We start from the raw sequence: 24898 nt of genomic DNA, 5'->3' as shown, positions 1-24898 counted from the left end.
GTGACAAAAACTGTATGACCCAGAAAACCTAGAATATTTATTATCTGACCCTTTATAGAAAAAGTTCGCCAACCCTGGATAGGAGTAATCCTAATACTTCTATTCAAATCCATGCGGTCACCATTTATAGATGCTGTTGGAGAACTGCGTGTAAGATGGCCAAATTGTCAAAGATTGGAGACAAATAAAGGACAAACTTTTAGATAATTTGAAGGACTTTTAGAATCTAAAGTTCATCAACTTTGTCAGACTTTCTTCGGGCAGAGAACTGGAGAACCACGTGTATATTTCAAAACTTGTAAATTATGTTCTCACTTAGACTTTAAAATTGAAAAGTGAATTCCTAATTCTTTGTCAGCTATTCATGGCATCATCAGTGGTGTCCCAGAGATGTCCTCTGACTTGAAAACAGAGGAAATGATATGACATAATTCAGTTGAGGATCTCAGGAAATTCTGGGACTCCTGGACTGTAGCCTACCCTCATTGGGCAGGTCAAGTTATGGACTTCTAATTCTGTTTGCCATGACATAACCTTTTCAGTTTTCAGACCTTGTTTGCCACTAAAACAAAATTGTCTTGACGTTAGAAAATAACAAGCACGTTTCCATGGGATAGGCATTTTGTGGGTGTCTGACCAGGTTATGATGACTTTTAATTCAAAGGATGGGGCCCCAGCAGCTGTGTTTGTAGAATATGACTACACCTACCAACCACTGTTTTGGAAGTTCTAGCTCATGCATTAAAGCTAGGGAAAAAAAAAAAAAGTACGTACATACATAGATTGGGGAGGAAATACTACTGTTCTTGTTCACAGGAGATGTTACTGCATATGTAGAAAATCCAAAAGAATCTACAAACTATGAAATTTATTAAGGTTTATAGTATACATCTTAAACTTATCACAATCAACCTTCAAGTGATATTATACTATTTCTTATATAAGAACCTTACAATATTATACTTCCATTTTTACCTCCTGGTCTTTGTGCTGTTGTGATGCATTTTACTTGTACACATAAATAAATCTCATAATACATTGGTGTTGTTGTTGCTGTTTCTTTAAATAGTCAATTGTCTTTTAAATAATTAGAAAAAAGATTTATATTTACCCATGTAGTTACCATTTCCAGTTTTCTTCATTCCTTTGTGTAGCTCCAGATTTCCCTATTGTATCGTGTTCCTCTTTTATGAATGACTTTTAACATTTTTTGTAGAGCAGGTGTGCTGGTGATTGACTGACTCAACCTTTGTATATATGAAAAATATTTTGCCTTCCTCTTTGAAAGTATTTTGACTGGGAATAGTATTCTAGACTGATAGTTTTTTTCTTTTGTGACTTTAAAGGTGTTACTACAGTGTTGTCTGGATTGCATTGTTTCTGACTAGAAGTGTTCTGTATTCTAATGATCTCGCTGTGTAATTTATCTTCTTTCTCTAGCTGCTTTTATAATTTTATCATTTTTTAAGCAATTTGATTATGATCTTTGCTGTTGTTTATTTTGTATTTCGTGTGCTTGAGTTTTGTTGAGCTTCATGGATGTGCAAGTTTATAGTTTTTATCAAATATGGAAGATTTTCCACTATTCTCCAAATTGTTTTTTTGTTCTTTGTCTTCTTCACAGTGACTCCAGTTATACTTCTGTTAGGTCTGCTTGAAGTTGATGCCTATCTCACTGTTCACATTTTTGTGCTCTGTTCATATTTTTTTCCATCTTTTCTCCCTGTGTTTTATTTATTTATATTTTTTAATTGAAGTATAGTTGATTTACAATATTATACAGTGTTAGATCATACATACAACATAGCAATTCAGTATTTTTGTAGATTATACTCCATTTAAAGTTATTATAAAATATTGGCTGTATTCCCTGTGCTGTACATTACATCTTTGTATCTTATTTATTTTATATTTAGTAGTTTGTACCTTTTAATCTCCTACCCCTATCTTGCCTCTCTCCCCACTGGTAACAACTAGTTTGTTCTCTGTATCCATGAGTCTGTTTCTGTTTTGTTATATGTATTCATTTGTTTTACTTTTTAGATCCCACATGTAAGTGATAACATGCAGTATTTGTCTTTCTCTGTCTGATTTATTTCACTAAGCATAATACCCTCCAGGTCCATCCATGTTGTTACAAATGGCAAAATTTCATTCCTTTTCATGGCTGAGCAGTATTCCATTGTGTGTGTGCGAGCGCACACATACGTACACATACTACGTCTTCTTTATCCATTCATCTGTTGATGGACACTTAGTTGCTTCCGTATCTTGGCTGTTGTAAATAATGCTGCTATGAACATTGGGTGCATGTACCTCTTTGAATTAGTGTTTTTATTTTCTTCAGATGTATACCTAGAAGTGGAATTGCTGGATCTTATGGTAGTTCTATTTTTAGTTTTTGAAGGAACCTCCATACTGTTTTCCATAGTGGCTGCACCAATTTATATTCCCTTTCCTTACTAGGGCTCCCTTTTCCCCACATCCTTGCCAAGATTTGTTATTTGTGATCTTTCTGCTGATAGCTGTTCTGACAGGAGCGAGGTGGTATATAATTATGGTTTTGATTTGCATTTCTCTGATGATTAGTGATGTTGAGCGTCTTTCCATATGCCTCTCATCTGTATATCTTCTTTGGAAGAATGTCTTTCATGTCTTTTTCTTCTGCCCATTTTCTCATTGAGTTGTTTGTTTCTTTGATACTGAATTATGTGAGCTGTTTATATATTTTGGATATTAACCCCTTGTTGGTCATATCATTTGTAGATATTTTCTCTCATTCAGCAGTCAATTGTCTTTTTGTTTTGTCGATGGTTTCCTTTGCTGTGCAAAAGCTCTTATGTCTAATTAGGTCCAATTTGTTTATTTTTGCTTTTGTTTCTGTTGCCTTAGGATACAAAAAAAAATATTGCTGTGATTTATGTCAGAGTGTTCTGCCTATGTTCTCTTCTAGGAGTTTATGGTTTCAGGTCTTACAGTTAGGTCTTTAATCCATTTTGAGTTTATTTTTGTATATGGTGTGAGGAGATGTCCTAATCTCATTCTTTTACATGTAGCTGTCCAGTTTTCCCAGCATGGCTTACTGAAGAGATTGTCTTTTCCCCATTGAATATTCTTGCCCCCTTTGACTTAGATTAATTGGCCATAGGTATGTGGGTTTATTTTTGGGCTCTCTATTCCATTTCATTGATCTATGTGTCCTTTTTTTGAGCCAGTATCATCCTGTTTTGATTACTGTTACTTTGTAGTATAGTCTGAAGTGAGGGAGCATGATACCTCAAGCTTTGTTCTTTTTTCTCAAGGTTGCTTTGGCTATTCAGGTTCTTTTGTGGTTCCATATAAGTTTTAGGATTATTTGTTCTAGTTCTGTGAAAAATGTCATGGGTATTTTGATAGGGATTGTATTAAATCTGTAGATTGCTTTGAGCAGTATGGACATTTTAACAATATTAATTCTTCCAGTCCATGAGCACAGGATATCTTTCCATTTCTTTGTATCATCTTCAGTTTCCTTTATCAGTGTTTTATAGTTTTCAGCATATGGGTCTTTCACCTCCTTGGTGAAGTTTATTCCTAGATTTTATTCTTTTCATGCAGTTTCAAATGCAGTTGTTTTCTTGCTTTCTCTTTCTGATAGTTCATTATTATTAGTGTATAGAAAAGCCACAGATTTCTGTATATTAATCTTATATTCTGCAACTTTATTGAATTCATTTATTCTAATAGTTTTTTTGGTGGAAATTTTATAGAGTTTTCTATATAAAATATGACATCATCTGCAGATAGTGACAGTTTTTCTTCTCTTCCAATTTAGATGCCTTTTATGTCTTTTTTTCTTGTCTGATTGCTGTGACTAGGACTTCCAATACTATGTTAAATACAAGTGGCAGGAATCGGCATCCTTGTCCCAAGTTTCCAAGGTTCGAGAGCAGAAGTCCTGAAGGTTAGGTCTGAGCTGGTTCCATTTTCTCTAAGTGTGTGCTCCCCGCCAGCAACCTCGGCATTTTTGCCCCAGAGGGTAGCAGTACTGGACCATGAGAGGCTAGAGTGGGCAGTCGATGTGGGTCAAGGTGCACACTGGGGCAGTCCCAGCACACTGGAGTTGCAGACTGCTTCTGATCTGCTGTCCCCACGAATGCCAGTAATGGTTGCCCTCACCCCATTCAGATGCAGTGCTGGGTCTGAGCTGGCTCTGTCTGCCACAGCTGTCTACTCTACTTGGCTATGGCAGCCTTCACCCTAGTGGGGAGCTGTGCCATGGAACAAGAGGGGCTGAAGCGGCCCTCAGCATGAGCCAGGGTGCACGTTTGGGCAGATGCAGGAAGCCAGCTAGAGTACCTGGCATTTTCAGTTGCTTTCTCCACCCTGTTTTGAGAGAAACCAAGCACGTGGGTGCTCTTCACTAGCAACATCTAGATTTCTCACAGCCGCCCTGCTAGTCCCACTGGTCTTCAAGTCAGCCAAGAGGACTTATCTTTCTGGTGTTGGACCCCAGGGCTGAGTTTCCTAATATGTGGTTCACACCCCTCACTGTTTGGGGAGGGTCCCTGAGCCCATGCAGTCCCCCTCCTTTGCTGTGTCCCCTCCTAGGGGCACAGGTCCTCACCTGATTGCTTCTCCTCTTTTCTTACCTGATTTCATGTGGATCTTTCATTACAGCCTTGGTTGTATAAGAGCCTTTCTGCCAGTCTCCAGTTTGTTTTCAGTGAGAGTTGCTCCACATGTACAATAGATGTATTTTTGATGTGTTCATTGGGGGAAGTGAGCTCTGAATCCTCCTACTCCACCATCTTGATCTCCTTCCCCCATGTATTTTATTTTTTATTTCTATTTTTGTGTCTTTAAGTTTTTAAATCTTTTCTTCTACAATGTCTTAATGTGCCACTTATCCCATCCAGTGTATTTTACATCTCAGTGTTGTTTTCATCTCTGGAATTTTTTTTTAGTGCCCTTTCTAATGTAGTTAATCTTTTCTATATTTTCTTGAACATATGGAATATAGCTTTAGTAAGTTTTTAAATGTCTTTTTGTACTAATTGTGTTATCTGGTAATTACTGAGTTGGTTTTGATTTTTTCTCTCTTCCTTATGGGTCATTTTTCCTGTTTCTTTTCATGCCTGGTGATTTTTAATGGAGTACCAGAGATGGTGAATTTTACTTTTTTATGTGCTGAGTATATTTTATTTCCTGTAAATATTCTTCTGGGACACAGGTAATTTGGAAATCATATGACCCTTTGGGGCTCTTTTTTGAGCTATGCTACGTAGCACCAGAGTAGCATTTAGTGCAGTGTTAATTTTGCCCAGTACTGAATCCAAAGGCTTTTGAGTACTCTACTAAATGCGTTCTGAATTATGAGATTTTTTTCCACTCTCCCTGGTGGGAATAGTAACTCTTCTGGTCCCTGTGTGAGTTTTGGGTGTTGTTCCGTTTAATCCAAGAAGTTTAAACCTCAGAACTGTTGATGTTTTGTCCCAGAGAATGCTTTATTCTGGGGCCTTGTCTTGGGCATCATAGGATATTTAACAGCATCTCTGGCTTATAGTCATGTGATGCTAGCTAGTAGTGCTCCGCCTTCCCCTCTGAAAATTATGACAGCCCCAAATGTCTCCAGATATCACTATGTCACCCAGGGGGCAAAATCAGTCTTGATTGAGGACCACTACTCTAATCCTTTCAGATGGTTCTTTTCCTGAGTTCAGGTATTTCTTCATGTACATGGAAAGATCAGTACTCAACCTAGACTCAAGTGAGACCCTCTGTAGGTCTTCAGAACATTCATTCTTTCTGTGTAGTATGCGCTCTCTCTGTCCGGCTCTGCAAACTTGAGCTACCTTCTACTCTGCAGGTGGCCAGCTACTTCTTCTCAAGATACCACCAGGCAGTAAGTTATGATAATTATATGAATCACCTCATTCGTTTCCCGTCTCTCAAATGTCACTGTCTTTTTTTCGTAATGCCTTATCTCTTGAAAAATGTTGTTTCATTTATTTATTATGATTTTTAGTGGTTTTAGATGGAAGGTAAGTCCAATCCTTCTTATTCCATCTTGAATGAAAGCTGAAGTCTCAAAAGTTTGTCTTTTACTTTGGAAGGTATGTTTTGTAATGCTCCTGACCACTGTACCCCCGAAAACATTAAAGGGGCAGGTCTTTGAGCCCTCATAGAGTTAATATCTCACTTCCAGGAGTTCAAGTGTGTTACCCAAGACTCCAGGGTACCAGCCACTCCTTGCTCATTCTCTTGTTCATTCTGTTCAGTCAGCAAAATACATATGTAATGTGTCAGGTGGTCTAGATGGCTTCAGGTTATATTATGGTAGAGACTGAGAACGTTGAAATAGCCCTTAGGCAAAACTGTAAGTTAATATTGTCCTGCACGACTGCCAACTGTTTCTTGTACTTTTTACTTCAGTAACTGGAATGGAAAAGAATACATTCACTAAATCAATACCTGAAGCTTAATTAATCATTCCTTCAACAATATTGTGTCTGGGACTTGCAGCTGTGCCCAGAGCTAAAATTTGGTTAAGTCTATGACAGTCTGTAGTCATTTTTTAGGATCTGTCTGATTTTTGCAGATGATGCATGAGAAGGACTGTCACCCCTGCACACTTTTAAGCCTTTACTGGCGGCCCTAGTCTTTGCTTCTTTGCCTCTTTGGAAAAGCAATATTGTCTTTTATTTACTATCTTGTTCTGGGGAATGGGGCAGTTTCAGAGGTTTCCACTTGACTTTTTCCACTATGACAGCTTTTACCACATAGGTTCCTTTGTGGGAGTTATTCTAACTGCCAGATAAATAAATTCTAGTTATAAACTTGGGGAGTAGGGAGAGACAAGACTATTAGGTGGGTCTGCAGGCTCAGTGAGCTCACTGTGAGCCAAACTTTTTCCAGGACTCTGTTTCTGACCTCAGCTCAGAAAGTTTTGGCTAGGAGGTTGTTTCTTTTGCCCCACAGAACCTCGACTTGGATCATTCTCTTAGTTCCATTCAGCTGGTAGCTGGTCTGGTCTAAGAAGGAATCACATATCCGGTTCCTTGGTGCTGTTTCATGTGGCCTTTCTCTTTCAATGAGGCTATTTTGGGCTTCCTCACAAGATTGGTGCTCTCAGGGTATTTGAATCTTAGAATTTACACGACCTCACTTCTGGCACATTCTTTGGGTCAGAACAAATCACAGGACCAACCCAGATTCATGCGGAGGGCACCTAGATTCCTACTTTTGATGAGGGAGTGACAAGGTCTCATTGCAAAAGAGCATATGGGATAAGACATATCATTGTAGCCCTCTTTGGAAGTACAGTTCATCATATCACTGCTCCATCTGTTGTCTTATAGAATTTTATAGACCTTTTTTAGGTCTATAGACTCATTTGCTGTGGTTTCCTCTTTTAATCTATTCATCTCTTTTTTATATATATATATACTTAAAAATCTTTTTCCCTCTTATTTTGGTAAGGATTTAGCAGAGATATGTGTGGTCATTGAATCCATCATGGTTAATTGGCAGTTGTAAGCTTTGGAATCAGAGATTATTGCTTTTTTTCTTAGAGCTTCCTTGTTGTCTTAGTAGCATATTGGGGAAAAAAGTTGTCTTATGTGTCTTTTCTTTTTTTCTCTCTGTCATTTGATAATTCTCTTGTCTAGTTATATATCAAAGAGAGTAGTGTTTGGGAGCAGTGTGCCCTGGTATAAAGGCATTACTCCTTGTAAGAGAATAAGGAGGTAAATTTTACGTAGAGAATTTAAGCTTCTTTATAATCACTGTGCACCAACATTCTGTGGTAAAATACTCTTTTCTGTCAGGAATGTTCCCTGCTTCCACATTTTCCTTTTGCTATGCCATTGCTCTTAGCTGAGGTTATACTATACTACTATACTTTATTAACTTGGGTTTATTAATATCTAATTATCTGAATGAGGGCTAGAGAAATGTTCCCCAGTTCTTTCAGAAAGTGAACAATAGCATTGTCCCACTGGACGTCAGTTTTGTTTAGTGGTAGATTAATACCACCTTGAATCTGTTTAAAAAGGGTTTTTTTAGAAAATCATATTTTAAGAGGAATATTGACAAACAGAATCATCTCCAGAGGAGATCAGTTAGGATGCTTAAAGGTCTGGAACCTGCAAATATTTAGACTTTGTTATCTGGAGGAAAAAAAAAAAAAGACTTAAAAGAAGATAGGATAACTGTTTTCAAATATTTGGAGGTCACTAAAGAAGAAAGATTGCATCTGTTTAGAAATGAAATAGACTTTTATATGAAATAATGAGTTTTTGATTTCTGCGTTGTTTGAGTAGAGGTTGTCAGCCATACTGAGGAGGGGTTCCTGTGTGAGTTGAGGGAACTCTTCTAAACCTTTTCAGATCTATTGTAATTCAGAGATTTTGTGACTCTTCTGTAGTTAACAGTTGTGTCATAAATGGTTGTTTGCTTAAAATCAGAATTGTGGGATATCATTATATTTTAAAAAGTATATTTGAAAATTAATCTAAAATCTTTTCTGTTCTACAGGACTTAAATACTATTTATTCTTATCTTCATGGAATGGAAATATTATCAAATCTCAGGGAACATCAGCTTAGGTAAGTGTGATGCTGTGTTTAAGAGCATGTGCTAAGGAGTTATTCAAATGAGTTTGGATAGATAGTTGCAGGGACCAAATCATTTAGGGGCTTTTTATAGGATATGCAAAGAAATTGGCCTTTCTCATTCCAGTTTTCCTTAGCCCTGAGACTTTGAGCAGGTCTAAACATCTAAGCTGCAGTTTTGTCTTCCATAAAATAGGGATAAAAAGATTACCTTTGTTACAGCATTTTGAAGATTAAATGAGAATATTTAAAGCAAAGTGCAGTGCTCAGTATGTGCTAGCTAGTGAAAACAGAACTTTCTCTTTGTAGTTTGTATTGATATTTATTGTATCAAATGCTTGAGATGGGCATGGTATGATGTAGTGTTATATTAAAGTGGAAGGAGCAAGACTCTCGATTTGTCATAAGCTCCTATGGACAGTACCCGTAAACTTTCCGAACCTCATTTTTCTATTCTGTAAAATGAGTTTTCTCTCCTGCTACCTTGTATCATTGTGATTATATTTGTAAAAATACTTTTGAGTGCTGTAAGCACTAACTATTATAACTTTGCATAATATTTTAATTAAACTGTGTTTTTCTTCCATGACCAGCTTACTCATCACTTTTTCTGGCTATTCTTTAAGTTTCTGGCTGTGGACCAGATTCTAAATATAACTGTTTGGAATTTATTATTTTCTGTTTTCTGTGTAACATAATTTAGATATTAGTATATGTCAAATAAGTGTATCAAGAAGAAAGAAAAAAATAGGGCATTAGTAGTAAAGTATTTTTAAATGCAAGCAAATTTATTCAACAGATTTATGTGTGTGTGTGATCATATATTTAAACTCTAGTGAAAAATTTAGTGATAGATCTGATCATTTTCTGTTGTAATTATAACAATTTTTGAAACAATTCAAATAAAATAATTTTAAAAATTTTTACTTTTTAAAAAATATGTTAGGTTAATGTCTGCAAGAGCACGCTATGAGAGATACAGTGGCAATCAAGTTCTTTTTTGGTAAGTATTTCCATAATTAGCTTAAATTAATGTTTAAAATTTAGATTGTTTGCATTGAAATTCATTTGATTCTGGAACAGTTTCTGTAGAGGAGATTGAAACATATTCCTAAACTGTGAAATATAATATACATAGAGCTCACAGAAGGTGTACAGTGCAACGAAGTTTAATAAATATATACACCTGTGTAACTACTATGCAGTGAATATGTAGAACATATCAGCTCTTCAGAAGGCTCTAGTCAGCTGTCTTGGAAAGGTAATCTAGTTCTGATGTCTGTCACCTTAGATTAGTTTTGTCTCTGTGACTTTCATATAGATAAAAATCTTTTGGTCAGGCTTTTTATACTTCACAAATGTTGGAGATTCTTCCATGTTTTTGCATTCATTCTTTTTCAGTTCTTTACGGTATACAGTTATGTGAAAATAACAGAATTTGTTTATCCTTCCCACTATTAATAAATATTAGAGTTGTTTCCAGTTTTCCCCTATCATGAATAGTAAGTTTCTATGAATATTTTATTCCTGCATTTTTGTACCTCTATTTACTCATTCTTCTTGGGAATATTCTTAAGAATAAAAGCATTGGAAATGCACATGCTCAAATTTAGGAGATTCTTTTCTTTTTTATAAATTTGTTTATTTTATTTATTTAGTTTTGGCTGCCTTGGGTCTTCGTTGCTGAGTGCAGGTCCTCTCTAGTTGCAGCAAGCAGGGGCTACTCTTCGTTGCAAGGGTGTGTGGGCTTCTCATTGTGGTGGCCTCTCTTGTTGCGGAGCACGGGCTCTAGACGCGTGGGCTTCAGTAGTTGTGGCTCATGGTCTCTAGAGCGCAGGCCCAGTAGCTGTGGCGCACGGGCTTAGTTGCTCCGCAGCATGTGGGATCTTGCTGGACCAGGGATCGAATCCGTGTCGCCTTCATTGGCAGGCAGACTTTCAACCACTGTGCTACTAGGGAAGTCCCAGGAGATTGTAACATTAGAATCTAAAATATGTATTTCATTTTATCTCTTGATTTTGTTTTTTGTTTTCCTGCTTACTAATGATGATGAATGGTTTTCATGTTTTTATAGGCTATTTGGTTAGCTCTTTTATGATCTCCTGATTCAAGTTTTTGACCATTTTTTAGTTGGGCTATCTTATTTCTATTGATGTGTAGAAAATTTTTATGAATTCTATATCTAAGTCCTTTGTTGGGTACGTAAGTTGTGAATATCTTCTCCCACTCTGTGGCTTGCTTTTTTTACTCTATTAATGGCATCTTTTGAAGAAAAGAAATTTCTTACTTTCTTAATTTTTCTGCTTGTGATTAGTGCTTCTCATGTCCTGTTTAAAAAAACAAAATCTTTCCCTTCCTCAAGATTATGAAGGTATTCTTCTCTGTTTTTCTTCCAAAAATTTTGGCAACAGTGATCTCTTTTATTATTTATATGCAGCTAGTATAGAGAAATGGTATTAAGTTCAGTGTTTCATTGCACACTGTGTTTGTCATTATTTCTAAGTATTTACTGGATTCATATGGCTTTTAATAGCTTTATTTGTTCATTTGTTGATTCATTCACTTACTATTAAATGTTTGTCTGCTATACATTATGCTTAGCCTGGTGTAGAGTGGTGGGAAGACACAGGATTTGTCCTTATGAGTTTATTATATAGTGGGGGAGAGAAAGTTAATTAAAATAGCTACACATATTTAAGTGCTATCAAGGAAAAGTATAGATTTATAGATAAGTGGAACAGAATTTAGAACCCAGAAATAAACCATTATATTTATAAACAGTTTCTGTGTTTTTGTTTTTTAATGGCCTTGTAGCTATGTAGCTAAGATGTGCACACAGTGTGGGTCTAACACAACTGAGTATTAAAAAGGAACCACCAGTGAACAGTTTATTTTTATTTTTATTTTTTTTTAGAAATTCACGTTCTTTCATTTATTTATTTATGACTGTGTTGAGTCTTCGTTTCTGTGCGAGGGCTTTCTCTAGTTGCGGCAAGTGGGGACCACTCTTCATCGCGGTGCGCGGGCCTCTCACCATCGCGGCCTCTCTTGTTGCGGAGCACAGGCTCCAGACACGCAGGCTCAGTAATTGTGGCTCACGGGCCCAGTTGCTCCGTGGCATGTGGGATCTTCCCAGACCAGGGCTCGAACCCGTGTCCCCTGCATTGGCAGGCAGATTCTCAACCACTGCGCCACCAGGGAAGCCCCAACAGTTTATTTTTGATGAAGGTACTAAAGCATTTCAATTGGGAAAGCATAGTTTTTTCAACAAATGGTGCTGGGTTGATTGAGTATTTATATGCAAAAACTTAATTTAGATTCTTATCTTACACCACACACAAAAATTAATGAGATATTCACTTTACACCCATTAGAATAGCTACAGTTGCAGGCGTGAGAAATGGGTAAAGGGGATCACTTGTATGGTAATGGATGGAAACTAAATTTTTGATAGTGAGCGTGCTATAGGGTATACAGAAGTAGAAATATAATGTTGTACATATGAAACATATGTTGTAAACCAGTGTTACTTCAATTAAAAATATATTTTAAAAAGTAGCTGCAGTCAAGGGTAAAGAAGATGTGGCACATATATACAATGGAATATTGCTCAGCCATAAAAAGAAACGAAATTGAGTTATTTGTAGTGAGGTGGATGTACCTAGAGTCTGTCATACAGAGTGAAGTAAGTCAGAAAGAGAAAAACAAATACTGTATGCTAACACATATATATGGAATCTAAAAAAAAAAAAAAAAGGTCCTGAAGAACCTAGGGGCAGGACAGGAATAAAGACACAGATGTAGAGAATGGACTTGAGGACATGGGGAGGGGGAAGGGTAAGCTGGGATGAAGTGAGAGAGTGGCATGGACATGTATACACTACCAAATGTAAAATAAATAGCTAGTGGGAAGCAGCCGCATAGCACAGGGAGATCAGCTCGGTGCTTTGTGTCCACCTAGAGTGGTGGAATAGGGAGAGTGAGAGATGCAAGAGGGAGGAGATATGGGGAAATATGTTAATTCACTTTGTTATAAAGGGGAAACTAACACACCATTGTAAAGCAATTATACTCCAATAAAGATGTTAAAAAAAGTATCTGCAGTCTAAAAGCTAGACATAACGAGTGTTGGTGAGGATATGGTGACACCTGGAATCGTCATATATTTGTGGTGCAGATGTAAGTATAGCCACTTTAGGAAACGGTTTGGCAGTTTCTTAAAATTTTACCATATGACCCAGTAATTCCACTTTTATATATTTACCCAAGAGAAATGAAAACACGTGCAGAGACTGTACATAGATGTTCTTAGTAGCACTATTCATACTAGTCTAAAACTCGAAATAATTAAATTGTTCAGTGAATGGATAGATAAAATGCTCTGCATCTATATAGTGAATACCATTTGGCAGTAAAAGGGAATAAAATGCTGCTACACACTACAACATGGACGAACCTCAAACATATTATGCTTAATGGAAGAAGCAAGATAGAAACATCACATATTACATGATTCCATTTATACGAACTGTCCAGGAAAGACAAATCTATAGAGACAGAGCAGGTTATTGGTTACCTGGGGCAGGGATTGACTGCAAACAAGGCATAAGAGATCTGTTTGTGGTGATGTTTGCACAGTTCTTTTCAATATCATAAAAGTCATTGAATTGTGCACTTAAAATGAGTGAATTTGTGGTATATTGATTATACCTCAGTTAAGCTGTTTAAAAATTAATATAAAGAGTTACCCAAATCTATATTTGGCTAATCATAAACAAAGGAATTTCTAAAAAATGAATGTGGAAGTTAATTAAGTAAAGAGTTTAAATTCAGAGATTAGTGGAAGCAGAGAAAAGAATGTGTATAGTTGACCTTAACTGGGAAGCAGCATGATAGAAAGAGTGAAAATAAACCACTATGTTCAGTGCCACGAGCAGAGAGGAAGAAACAGGAAGAGAGGGGTGTGGAGAGCCAGGTGGAGGCCACCTTAATAGTTTTTGTTCTTTATTTTAGGAGCAGTGTGAAGCCTTTGAAAGGAGTAAGATCTGACAAGATTAAATATGCCACTCTTCTCTAGGCTAGATTATTCTTAGATTCATTTGCTTGCAAAGAGGAAGGAGATAGCATGGCCACATGTTAAAAGACTTTCACTTTCCTTGTGTTTACTCATCAGATGCATTGCCAAACTGTGCTCTGAGAGTGAAATTCTCTGCAAGGTTTGAACAGTTTCTGATTCGTGAGTTGGCATGGCTCTCTTGGTGGTAGGAGTGAATTTCAGGATTTTTCCTCTGTTTATAGTAGAATTTACTGACAACTTTGTGACTGTTTCAGCAAAGTGAGATAAAAATTAGAGGCTTATGGTAGCATCCAATCATAACTTTCTTCTGTCTTGATTTTGGGCAGAATTTTCTTTTACTGATTTTATTCCTTCTTGTGCAAAAGTCATGTTTCAAAAAAATTAGAAAGTAGAATTTCCAAACAAAGAACCTTAAGTAGGAGATTTTCAGCCATTTGTATCTTCCTTCTGTGAAGATGGAAGGGATGGATATAAAGAACTTTAAAGTATCTTCTGGAAATTTGATGATACTTTTTTCTTATGGTAGGCAATAGGATTCACCCAGAAAGCTCACCCTGGGTGCTATGTAGAGTGGTTTGGAGGCTTAGTTTTCTGAGTGGAGGATGGTACTATTCATGGAGAGTGAAAAAAATGAAGCTTGAAAGAAATGATAGGTAGATTTTGAACATGTTGAGGTTGAGTTGTGTGTTAGATATACAAGCTAACATGTCAAGTCGATAGCCAGATAGATATACATTTCTCCAGCTCAGAGGAAATGTTTGTTTTATAAAATTAGAATTGTCTACATATTGGAATTAATTGAAGTTTTAGGTATGGTAAATTAAAAATACTTGAGAGAAAGAGAAAAAGATTAGATTATAAAGTAACATCTAACAAGATTCTCGGTTTCCATTGGAGATTTAACTGAACTAAAAATGATGATGGACTTAAGTCATCTGATATTCTTTTATCCCTCAAACACACATAAAGTGAAAGATTGGGTAGGCATTTAATGTATTTCTGTCAGAATAAAATTTAAGAGAAAGAGGTAGATCCAAATTATAGTTGAACGTGAAGATGGAACATTGATAAACTTGTGAATTCCAAACAGTATTGTCTTTAATATACAATAAACTTGTAATATACATAAAAGTTATCAGAAATAGAATTTTTTAATATGCACATGTAGTACAATATTTAAGTTAATCTTCATCAAATGTGGTGATCCAGTACACAAAAATGAGGAATGGGAAGTTACTGATATAAATTAATAAGATAGAGCTAATAAACATACATTTCTGAAGTCTATATCTTAAGCTAGTGATTATGTAAGATATGAACATGGTCTGTATGAAACCTTAGGCAACAGGCAAAATTTCCAAAGAGAGTTAATTTTTAATGATTTATGATATTATTAGAATATTTTTCATGTTTTGTATTTTGTACTGAATCCATATACATGTGAATGTGTGTATTTATTTACTCATCTATTTACTTGTTCATTTAAACAGTTCAGAAACTATTGCCAGATGTTGGTATATCCTGCTTTCTGGATCTGTGCTTATGAAAGACTCCATGGTTTTGCCTCCTTGCAGGTATGTTTACATTTGCTGCTTAGTGTATGTGGTAGGCAAAGTTACATTACAACTAGTTATTTTATTTCTTATGTTAAACTATTTTTATGTAGATGTGTATTTTCTCTTAGTAAGTGATACATTTTAGAAATGTCCTTGCTTTTTGGTACTATTTGAAGTACTTGGCAGGAATCAACTGATATTTCATATTTCTTGGGGGTATAATCTATAGTTTACATCATGGCATATTATACTGCTATTTGATCTTTAGTTGTATGTGAGATTTGATCTCATTTATCTGATGGTTTTGCATTCATTGCTGTTAGTTATAGGGAGGCAATATATCTTTATAGTTAAGAAATCGGTTTTTAGAGTAATGCGAACTAGGCTAGTATCCTGATTTTGTCACTTATTAGTTTTATGACTTTGGACAAATTATAGTTTTCTTGTATGTAAGAGGATAATAATAGAACCTATTTAAGTGCCTTATGAGGTTATAGCAAGCAACTACTCAAAATTCTCAATGGAACTCTGTAAAAGTTGACATTCTAGAGCCAGACTGCTTGAGTTCATGTCTTTGCTCTACTATATAATACTTCTGGGGCAAATTACTTAATCCCCGTGTGCCTCGGTTTCCTCATTTGTAAAATAGGGACAATAATAGGATGTATTTCATAGGCCAGCTTTGAGTAATAAATGAGTTTATATATACAGAGAGAGAGAGAGTTCTTAGAACAGTGCCTGGCTGTTACAAGTAATTGTTAATTATCACCATCAGAATTATTAGGTAAAAGAAGAGTGGTTGGAAAGATGATCAGATATAGTATTCTTAGAGAATTTGGTCTGTTAGTAATTCTTAAGATTTTGGGGCCTCAAATTATAATTTGGTAAAAATGTAATTTTTTGGTGACTTTTTCCCAATAATATTGAGAAGAGATTTTTAGGCTTTTAAGGTAAGACTTCTAATTGCAGCTAAATTAATTTAGTTGCAAAACTATTAAATTTAAGTGTCAGCGTACATTCTACTTGACAGATGGTACGAGACATCTCAGTTTTGATGCCATTTTTAAAGCCATGTCTTTATTCTTGGAACTTTATATCATCAACTTTTGGTTAAATGAAATCTGTACTTCTTGATGAGTAGTATAAAACATATTGTTGACTGTTTTTACAAATAAAATACATAATAGTTCTTGGTTATTTAAGCCTTTTGGGTATTGTTCCTTTCCACTGTGTTTCTGAAAGTCACTTTAGTGATTTGTAATGAGTTAGCTACTGACACAGAATAAGCTGGGTTGATACTACAGTTATATTTTAAGATTATTAGTATTGTTCTTTTGAATATTTTATCACCCTTTTCTGCTATTAGGAATAGTCAAGGACTTTATGTAGCCATTAATCAACCACAATAATTCACCATGAGTTTGTGATCAAGACAATGAAGTTTATCTTTTAAATAATTGATAGTATGAGGGGTTTTTTTGTTTTTTTTGTTTTTTTCTTTTTTTGAGCTGTACCACTCAGCTTGTGGGATCTTAGTTCCCCAATCAGGGATTGAACCTGGGCCCATGGCAGTGAAAGCACCAAGTCCTAACAACTGGACTGCCAGGGAACTCCTGATAGTATGAGATTTTAAAACAAAGTCATGGAATGCTTAAATGTAACCATCATGAACTTCACAGCAAACATGATTGTAGAAGTCTATTTAATCGTTATTTAGAGAGCAGTTCCTAGGTAGGAGATTTATATTTTGTGTTTGAGAGATACTTGTAATAGGTTATTGTTAGGATTAAATGAGTCAATACAAATAAAATACGTAGAATAATGCTTAGCATATATTAAGCATCAAATAATTTTTGGCTTCTGTTCATTATAATAGTGTTGGGATATGATCATTATGGTAATCAACAGATATGAACACTACCTAGTATAAGAGAAGGAATAATAGTAGTTTTCTAGGTTATAAAAACACAGCCTATTTCTCTAGATATTAAGGTATTTGTTACTCCCTTATCAGTGAGTAGACAGAAACCACACAGTAATTTGAACAGGGACAGTTTAAAGAATTATTAACTACTTTAAGAAGTTAGGTACTAAGAAGGATAAAGGAACTAAGGGAGAGTACCCAAGGAAGGAACAAACTTGAAAGGGGAGCCCTCTCCCCAAAACTGAAATACAGAACTTGTTGGTGAATATGTTACTTGTAGCCCAGTAGCTAATGGAGAAGTTCACTTGGTTGCCCTGGGCCAGAGCTGTCCACAGTTACTGAGTCAAGGCTGGCAGGAAGAGATCCTCTGACCAGGACCGGTAAGCAATAAAATCCTCCCTCACCCCAACCCGGCCCAGGGTGCAGATGGGCCCTGAGGCTGGAGATAGGACCTCCCTTTGCTTTACACACACATACCCGGCAGAGCAAAGAATACTTTCCTACCGCGGTGTCCCTTTACTAGCACCCTTTACTGACAGAGCTTTAACATTTCCAGCTGGCCAAAGGAGAATCTTCACTAAATCCAGATGCTTTATTACAAAGTAAATTTGAAACTGAGAGCAAATACATTTGAACTTGAGAGGCAATAAATAAATGGTACAGTCCACTCTCTTGGTTACTCAGTTTTCATTCTGAACACATTTGAGCTTCCATCCAACTCTGTTTCCACCTACCAAGATGTAGCTATCGTTCATATAAGTAAAGAAGTTCCTACTCTCTCCCCAAAATAAGGAGATGCACAGTCCCAACAGTCATTACTCGCTGTTAATTATATATTCCATCACAGTACTCTGAATATTCTATTAACTACAAACTACTTTGTAAAGTTCACCTCCAACAACTTATATATAAAATAAGTATGGGAAAGAGAGGGAAGAAGAAAATGGTTAACATTTACACAACTCCAGACATACACACAATATATAGTCCTTGTTTCTGTAACTGGTCACAAGCCCATCGTTCGTATCTCTCGCTTCCTTTTTTTCACCACCCATTCAGTACTTCCGCCCTCAGCCAGAATTTCAGCTGTTCTGCATTCTTTACCTGATGATGGGTACAAAACTTTCATTTCTGAAGGATCCTTAATTATCCTGCCCACCCCACCCACCGTCTTTTGGTTGCCGTAAGTTTTCCATTAACCTTTAACAGCGGACTTGAAAGTACTACAAGGAACCTAAATGAACCCCCTGGGCTTCAGATGTAGTTCTCCTGGCCCCCGTTGTATGCAGCAACTCAGTTTCTCCTTGGTGATTGGGATCAATCACTCAGGCCAGTAGAATAACCCCTTTTCCTGCCTTTTGGTTCAGTGGCCAGGTGGAAGTCTCTAATTCAGTGGAACCGTTGCTGTGTTTCCATAGCTAGACAATATCTAAGACTAAGAATCAAAACCAGCAGAGCTCACAGTTTTAGGGAGGGGAAGTAAAAATTCTGTGAATGAGTTATTAAGTATAACAGTGAGAAGAGCCACTCCTGTTTCCACGCCTTGAATATCAGACCCATGTATTCTGGCTATTGGGGGAGACAGACCATTGCTGTACTTCTGCTGCTGCAAAATGAGTACCTTGATTGAAAATGATGCTGTCTAGAGTGCCGAGGCAATAGATAGGCATTTTGTGAGCCTGTGGATAGTGGTGCTGACAGAAGCATTATGGGCAGGAAAGGCAGATCATTTCCAGAATATGTTCCTGTTCCAGTGAGGACAAATATAGTCCTTCTCCATGATAGAAAAGGTCCAGTGTAAATAATCTGCCTCTAGGTGACTGAATAGTCCTCCTAAGGAATGCTTCCATATCAGAGACTCAGTATTGGTTTCTGCTGTTGACAGATTAGGTACTCAGCAGTAGCATTGGCAGTTGAGCTGCTGCATATTTTCCATCTCTGTCACAATAGCCACTTCATTTGTGGGCCCATTGAACAAGCACTGACTGGGGAGAAAGAGTTTGATTGACATCCGTAGAGCATGTTATTTTGTTTACCTCTACAGTGGATGCCCTTTGTGCATTCACAGGGGACACAGGTATCTTCAAAGTCTGTATCCATTTTGAAAGAAGTCCTTCCATATACCTCTTCCCAGACTTCCTTGTTACCAGTCTTCCAGTCCTTTTCCTTCCAAGTCTCTGACTATTCAACCAAACCATTAGTAACTGCCCCCATGAATGTTTAGATATTGATCTAATAATTCTGGCCTCTCTCAATCCAGATAAAATGGACAACCAAATGTACTGCTTGAAGTTCTATTCCCTAGAAGGATTTTCCTTCACTACCTTCCTTCAGGATCACCTTTGAGTGGGGCTGTCCACTTTGGGGTAGTACTAGCATGTTGTGCAGACTCATCTGTGAAACAGGCTCAAGTTTTTTCTTCTTTAGTCACCTGGTCATAAGGGACTCCCCGGGTGGGCATAGGCACAGATTGAGGTGGAGGAGGCAAGGCAACAGGAATTGGTGTTGAAGGAGTCTGAGCCACCTGCTCATGCAACTTATTCTGGACCTGGGTAAACTTGATCTCTTATATACCATATTTATTTGATAATAGATTGCTACTGCTCATGCCCAACCCTTATGGCTAGGAATGCAGTTCATGATAGGAAGTTCAGGCTGCATAGTCACCTGATGTCCCATGGTTAGGCATTCAGCCTCTACCAACGCCCAGTAGCAAGCCAGAAATTGTTTCTGGAAAGTAGAATGTTATTTGCAGAAGAGAGCGTGGATATTTCAGAAATTCTAGAGACCTGCACTGTCATTCTTATATTAGTGCTTGTCGGACACTCCCTAGAATATCACTATTTGCCGTGAACACTAAATAATCCATCATTGGATATGCTGGATTATAAGGCTCAAGTAGTAGAGTGGCTTCTACTGTGTCCTGAACTTGCGGCAGCCTTATGGGCAACTCTGAAGATGGGTCAAAGTAGCACACTTTATGTGTTACCTCCAGAATCCAAGAAAACTAACCAAACATTGTGCTTCTCCTTTTGTGCTAGATGGTATGAGGTGCAGCAACTTGTATTTCACCTTGTAGGTGATATGTTGTCATGCCCCAAATTATGGAACTCCCAGAAATTTGACTGAGGGGGCAGGTCCTTGAATTTTTATAGCATTTATCACCTAAACTCTAGTTTGCATATATTTTAATGAAGCATCTGAAGTGCAGCCCCTTATCTTGTAATGAAGTTTTATATGTAATTTAAACCAATAAAATATATTTTACAGTTTACAATAAACAAAGGAGAAAAGGAATAAATCAAATCTGAAATATCATTGTCTTTCTTTTGAAACGAATTTAGTTTTTTCTAGAATTGAGTCCATTTTCTATTTGTCACCATAAATTTTCAGTGTAGCTCAAGAAAACAAGGACTTCATGACTGTGATTTTTATTTTTATTTATTTATTTTTTAAAATAAATTTATTATTTTTATTTTTGGCTGTGTTGGGTCTTCGTTGCTGTGTGCGGACTTTCTCTAGCCTGGGCTTCAGTTGTTGTGGCATGCGGGCTCAGTAGTTGTGGCTCACGAGCCCTAGAGCGCAGGCTCAGTAGTTGTGGCGCACAGGCTTATTTGCTCCGTGTTATGTGGGATCTTCCCAGACCAGGGCTCGAACCCGTGTCCCCTGCATTGACAGGCAGCTTCTTAACCACTGCGCCACCAGGGAAGTCCCATACTGTGATTTTTAAATAAAATTTAATGTGTGTACTCATTGAAACATTCATTTATGCAGCAAATAAGCATTGATCGTCATCTCCATGTAAGACACTGGCATTAAGAAAAAAAGACTGACTTAACTTGGCGGGATGGGATGACTGCTTTGTTTAAAAGGGCCCTTGTTGTGTGACATGAGAAGAAAACTATTGGGGAGGCAACTGTGGAAATGGATTCTACAGATAAGCAGGATTAGGTCGGCAAAGAAGGAGGGAACAGGTATTTCAGTCAATATCTCAAGCACTGAGAGATTAATTCATTTAGAAAATATTTATTGAGTGCCTGCATGTGTCAGGCACTCTCCTAGTCATTGAGGTTGGGAAGGGTTAATCACCTTTCACCAGCACTGTAAATAGCATTGTCCTTTTTCTAAAGACGTAAGTTTTAGAATAATTTTTTTTTGACAAAGTAATGAATTTGTACTGTTCGAAAGTCAAAACAGTATAGCAAGTTGTACTTTAAGAAGTATTATTCCCACTTTTATTATTATCCATGCCATTCAACCCACCTGTGTAGAAAGCTAACCACTTTTATTAATGTCTTACATATCTTTCTAGATTTTTTAAATATACATGAACAAAAACAAATACATATTCTTATTTTCCCTATTTCTGACCCAAATAGGAACTTTTTTCAGTAGTTTTAACTCCTTTATTGTGAAATAAATGGGGAAAAGTGCAGATAACCTAAATGTACATGTTAATGAATTATTATAAGTTGAACATTTGCCTAATCACTACTCTCAGATCAAGAAATTGAAATTTGTCAGCACCCTGGAAGGATCCTTGCTTGTCGTTTCTCAAATCAACTCTCTTGCTTTCCCCCCAAAGATCATCATTTTCTATTTGCAAATGAAGCAACTGACAAAGGATTAATCTCCAAGATTTACAAGCAGCTCAATAACAAAACAACAAGCAACCCAATCCAAAAATGGGCAGAAGACCTAAATAGACATTTCTCCAAAGAAGATATACAGATTTCCAACAAACACATGAAAGAATGCTCAACATCATTAATCATTAGAGAAATGCAAATCAAAACTACAATGAGATATCATCTCACACCAGTCAGAATGGCCATCATCAAAAAATCTAGAAACAATAAATGCTGGAGAGGGTGTGGAGAAAAGGGAACACTCTTGCACTGTTGGTGGGAATGTAAATTGATACAGTCACTATGGAGAACAGTATGGAGGTTCCTTAAAAAACTAAAAATAGAACTACCATACGACCCAGCAATCCCACTACTGGGCATATATCCTGAGAAAACTGAAATTCAAAAAGAGTCATGTACCAAAATGTTCATTGCAGCTCTATTTACAATAGCCAGGACATGGAAGCAACCTAAATGTCCATCATCGGATGAATGGACAAAGAAGATGTGGCACATATATACAATGGCATATTACTCAGCCATAAAAAGAAACGAGATTGAGTTATTTGTAGTGAGGTGGATGGAGTTAGAGTCTGTCATACAGAGTGAAGTAAGTCAGAAAGAAAAAAACAAATACAGTATGCTAACACATATATATGGAATCTAAGGGAAAAAAAAAAAGTCATGAAGATCCTAGTGGCAAGACAGGAATAAAGACACAGACCTACTAGAGAATGGACTTGAGGATACGGGGAGGGGGAAGGGTAAGATGTGACAAAGGGAGAGAGTGGCATGGACATATATACACTACCAAACGTAAAATAGATAGCTAGTGGGAAGCAGCCGCATAGCACAGGGAGATCAGCTCTGTGCTTTGTGACCACCTAGAGGGGTGGGATAGGGAGGGTGGGAGGGAGGGAGATGCAAGAGGGAAGAGATATGGGAACATATGTATATGTATAACTGATTCACTTTGTTATAAAGTAGAAACTAACACACCATTGTAAAGCAATTATACTCCAATAAAGATGTTAAAAAAAAAATGATCATCATTTTCCTAAATTTTAATCAATTTTGAATAGCTATAGAATTTTAGCCTGAGGATATGTACTGTAGTTTAGTTTTGGTTACTTTTGAACTTAATAGGAATATGCTCTTCCATTCTTTTTATATGCCTTCTTTAGCCTAATGTTATGTTTATGAGATTCATCTGTGTTATGCATGTAGTTAGTTCATTCTCATAGAAGAATATTTCATTGTTTCCATAGTTGAGGGTTATTAAAAGTAAAGCAGCTGTGAACATTCTTGTACATTAGATGCACGTGTTACATTTCTGTAGGTATACCTATCAGAAAATTGTTGGCTTACAGGATGTGCCTGTTTTCAGCTTTAATTGTTCATTGCAGGTTGTATTCCAAAGTGGATGTACCAATGTACACACCCAGGAGCAGTGCATGAGAATTCCTATTGTTCCACATCCTTAAGAACACTTAGTATTGTCATTCTTTTTATTTTTTTTGACTGCTTAATTTCAGTTATTCTGTTGAGTGTGTGTGTGTGTGTGTGTGTATCTCTTAGTTTTGCTTTGCGTATTACTGCTTGTTGATGAATGAGTACATTTTCATTTAAATAACCTCTTTTGTAAAGTGCTTCTTCAAGTCTGTTTCTTATTTTTCTAATGCACTGTGTTTTTGTTACTGAGATGTGGAAATTCTTTGTGTATTCTGAATAAAAATTCTTGCTTGGTTATTTTTATTGCACATATCTTTTCCCCACTCTGTGCCTTGTATTATTTATTCTTTTAGTAATGTCTTTGGATGAGCACAAGTTCTTAACTCTAAATAGAGCAATTCAGTCTTTTCCTTTTTGTCTTCTTTGCTTAAAAAATATTTCTGTAGCTGAGGTCATTAAGGTATTTTCCTTTTTTACTTTCTAGAATTTTTCTCGTTTTCCTTTCACATTTAGACCTGTAGTCTACTTAGAATTGGCTTTTGAGTATGGCATAGTGTTGCATGATTTTCCATGTGAATTCCTGTATGTTCTTCTCCCACTCTTACCCAGTGCTACCTTTTTCAAAAATCAAATATCCACATATTTGTGTGCCTATTTCTGGGCTCCTATTCCATTAGGTTTTGTTTATCCTGCTTGAATACCACATTGTTGTAATTATCATAGCTTTATAATGTGTCTTGAAGTTTAATAGAGAAACAGTTAGTGAGAAACTGCTGAACTGTGTTTCACAGTGGTTGTACCATTTCAGACTCCTACCAGCAATGGATAAGAGTTCTGTTCCTATTTTTACGTAGTCATCATCAACATGTGGTGTCCTCAGTGTTAGTTTAGCTATTCTAGTCACTGTGAAGTAGTTTTAATTTTCATTTTCCTGCTGAATAATGATATTGAGCACTTTTCCTTGTGCTTATTGGCCATTGCTTCCCCTATATTCTTTTGTGAAGTATCTCTTTAAGTTTGTGTGTGTGTGAGCGCGCATGCGTGTGCCTGTTTTAAGGTTGAGTTATTAGTCTTTATTATTATTTTGTAGAAATCTTGAATACGTTCATGATGCAAGCTGACAGGTATTGCATGCATTTTTATCTCATTTGATTTGCATTTTCAGTTTCTTAAGTCTGTCCTATTTAACAACTTTATTAAGGGATAATTGACATAAACTAAGCTGCACATATTTAAAGTTATAATTTGATAAGTTTGACATATGTATACACCCATAAAACTACCAATAAAGAGAGTGAACATGTCCAGCCCCCTCACAATTTCCTCAGGCCTCTTTGTAAACCTTGCTCATCCTTCCTTGTGCTGTCCCTTCATCCCCAGAGATCACTGAATCACTGATATTTTTTTGGGGGTGGGGGGTCACTATAAATCAGTTTACATTTTTTAGAATTTTATATAAGGTGAAGCATATAATATGTACTCTTTTCTTCTCTGGTTTCTTACACTCAATAAAATCATGTTGAGGTTTATCCATGTTATGCATATCAATATTTAACTTTTATTGCAGTATCCTTTTTTTTGGATATATCACTATTTGTTTAGCATTCAACTACTGGTGGACATTTAGGTTTTATCCTATTTTTAAGTAGTGTTGCTATGAACATTTG

At 36.5% G+C, this 24898-nt stretch overlaps 1 protein-coding gene across 8 annotated transcripts in view; it reads left to right on the top strand.

Annotated features, from left to right (window-relative positions):
- Positions 1-24898, top strand: part of RAPGEF6 (Rap guanine nucleotide exchange factor 6) — a 229205-nt gene that overhangs the window by 16862 nt on the left and 187445 nt on the right. For 7 of the 8 annotated variants that reach the window (XM_036846996.1, XM_036846991.1, XM_036846995.1 and 4 more), the window contains exons 2-4: positions 8518-8588; positions 9541-9597; positions 15162-15245. In XM_036846996.1, coding sequence (XP_036702891.1) covers positions 8518-8588; positions 9541-9597; positions 15162-15245 — 212 coding nt within the window. Of the gene's footprint in view, positions 1-8517; positions 8589-9540; positions 9598-15161; positions 15246-24898 lie in introns of those variants that run through there. The other variant, XM_036846997.1, reaches the window with a different exon arrangement.

The sequence above is a fragment of the Balaenoptera musculus genome, chromosome 3 (assembly GCF_009873245.2).
Source record: "Balaenoptera musculus isolate JJ_BM4_2016_0621 chromosome 3, mBalMus1.pri.v3, whole genome shotgun sequence".
NCBI classification, from domain to species: Eukaryota; Metazoa; Chordata; class Mammalia; order Artiodactyla; family Balaenopteridae; genus Balaenoptera; species Balaenoptera musculus.
Note: the sequence above shows the minus strand (reverse complement) of the source record. Positions and strands in the feature narration are given on the sequence as shown.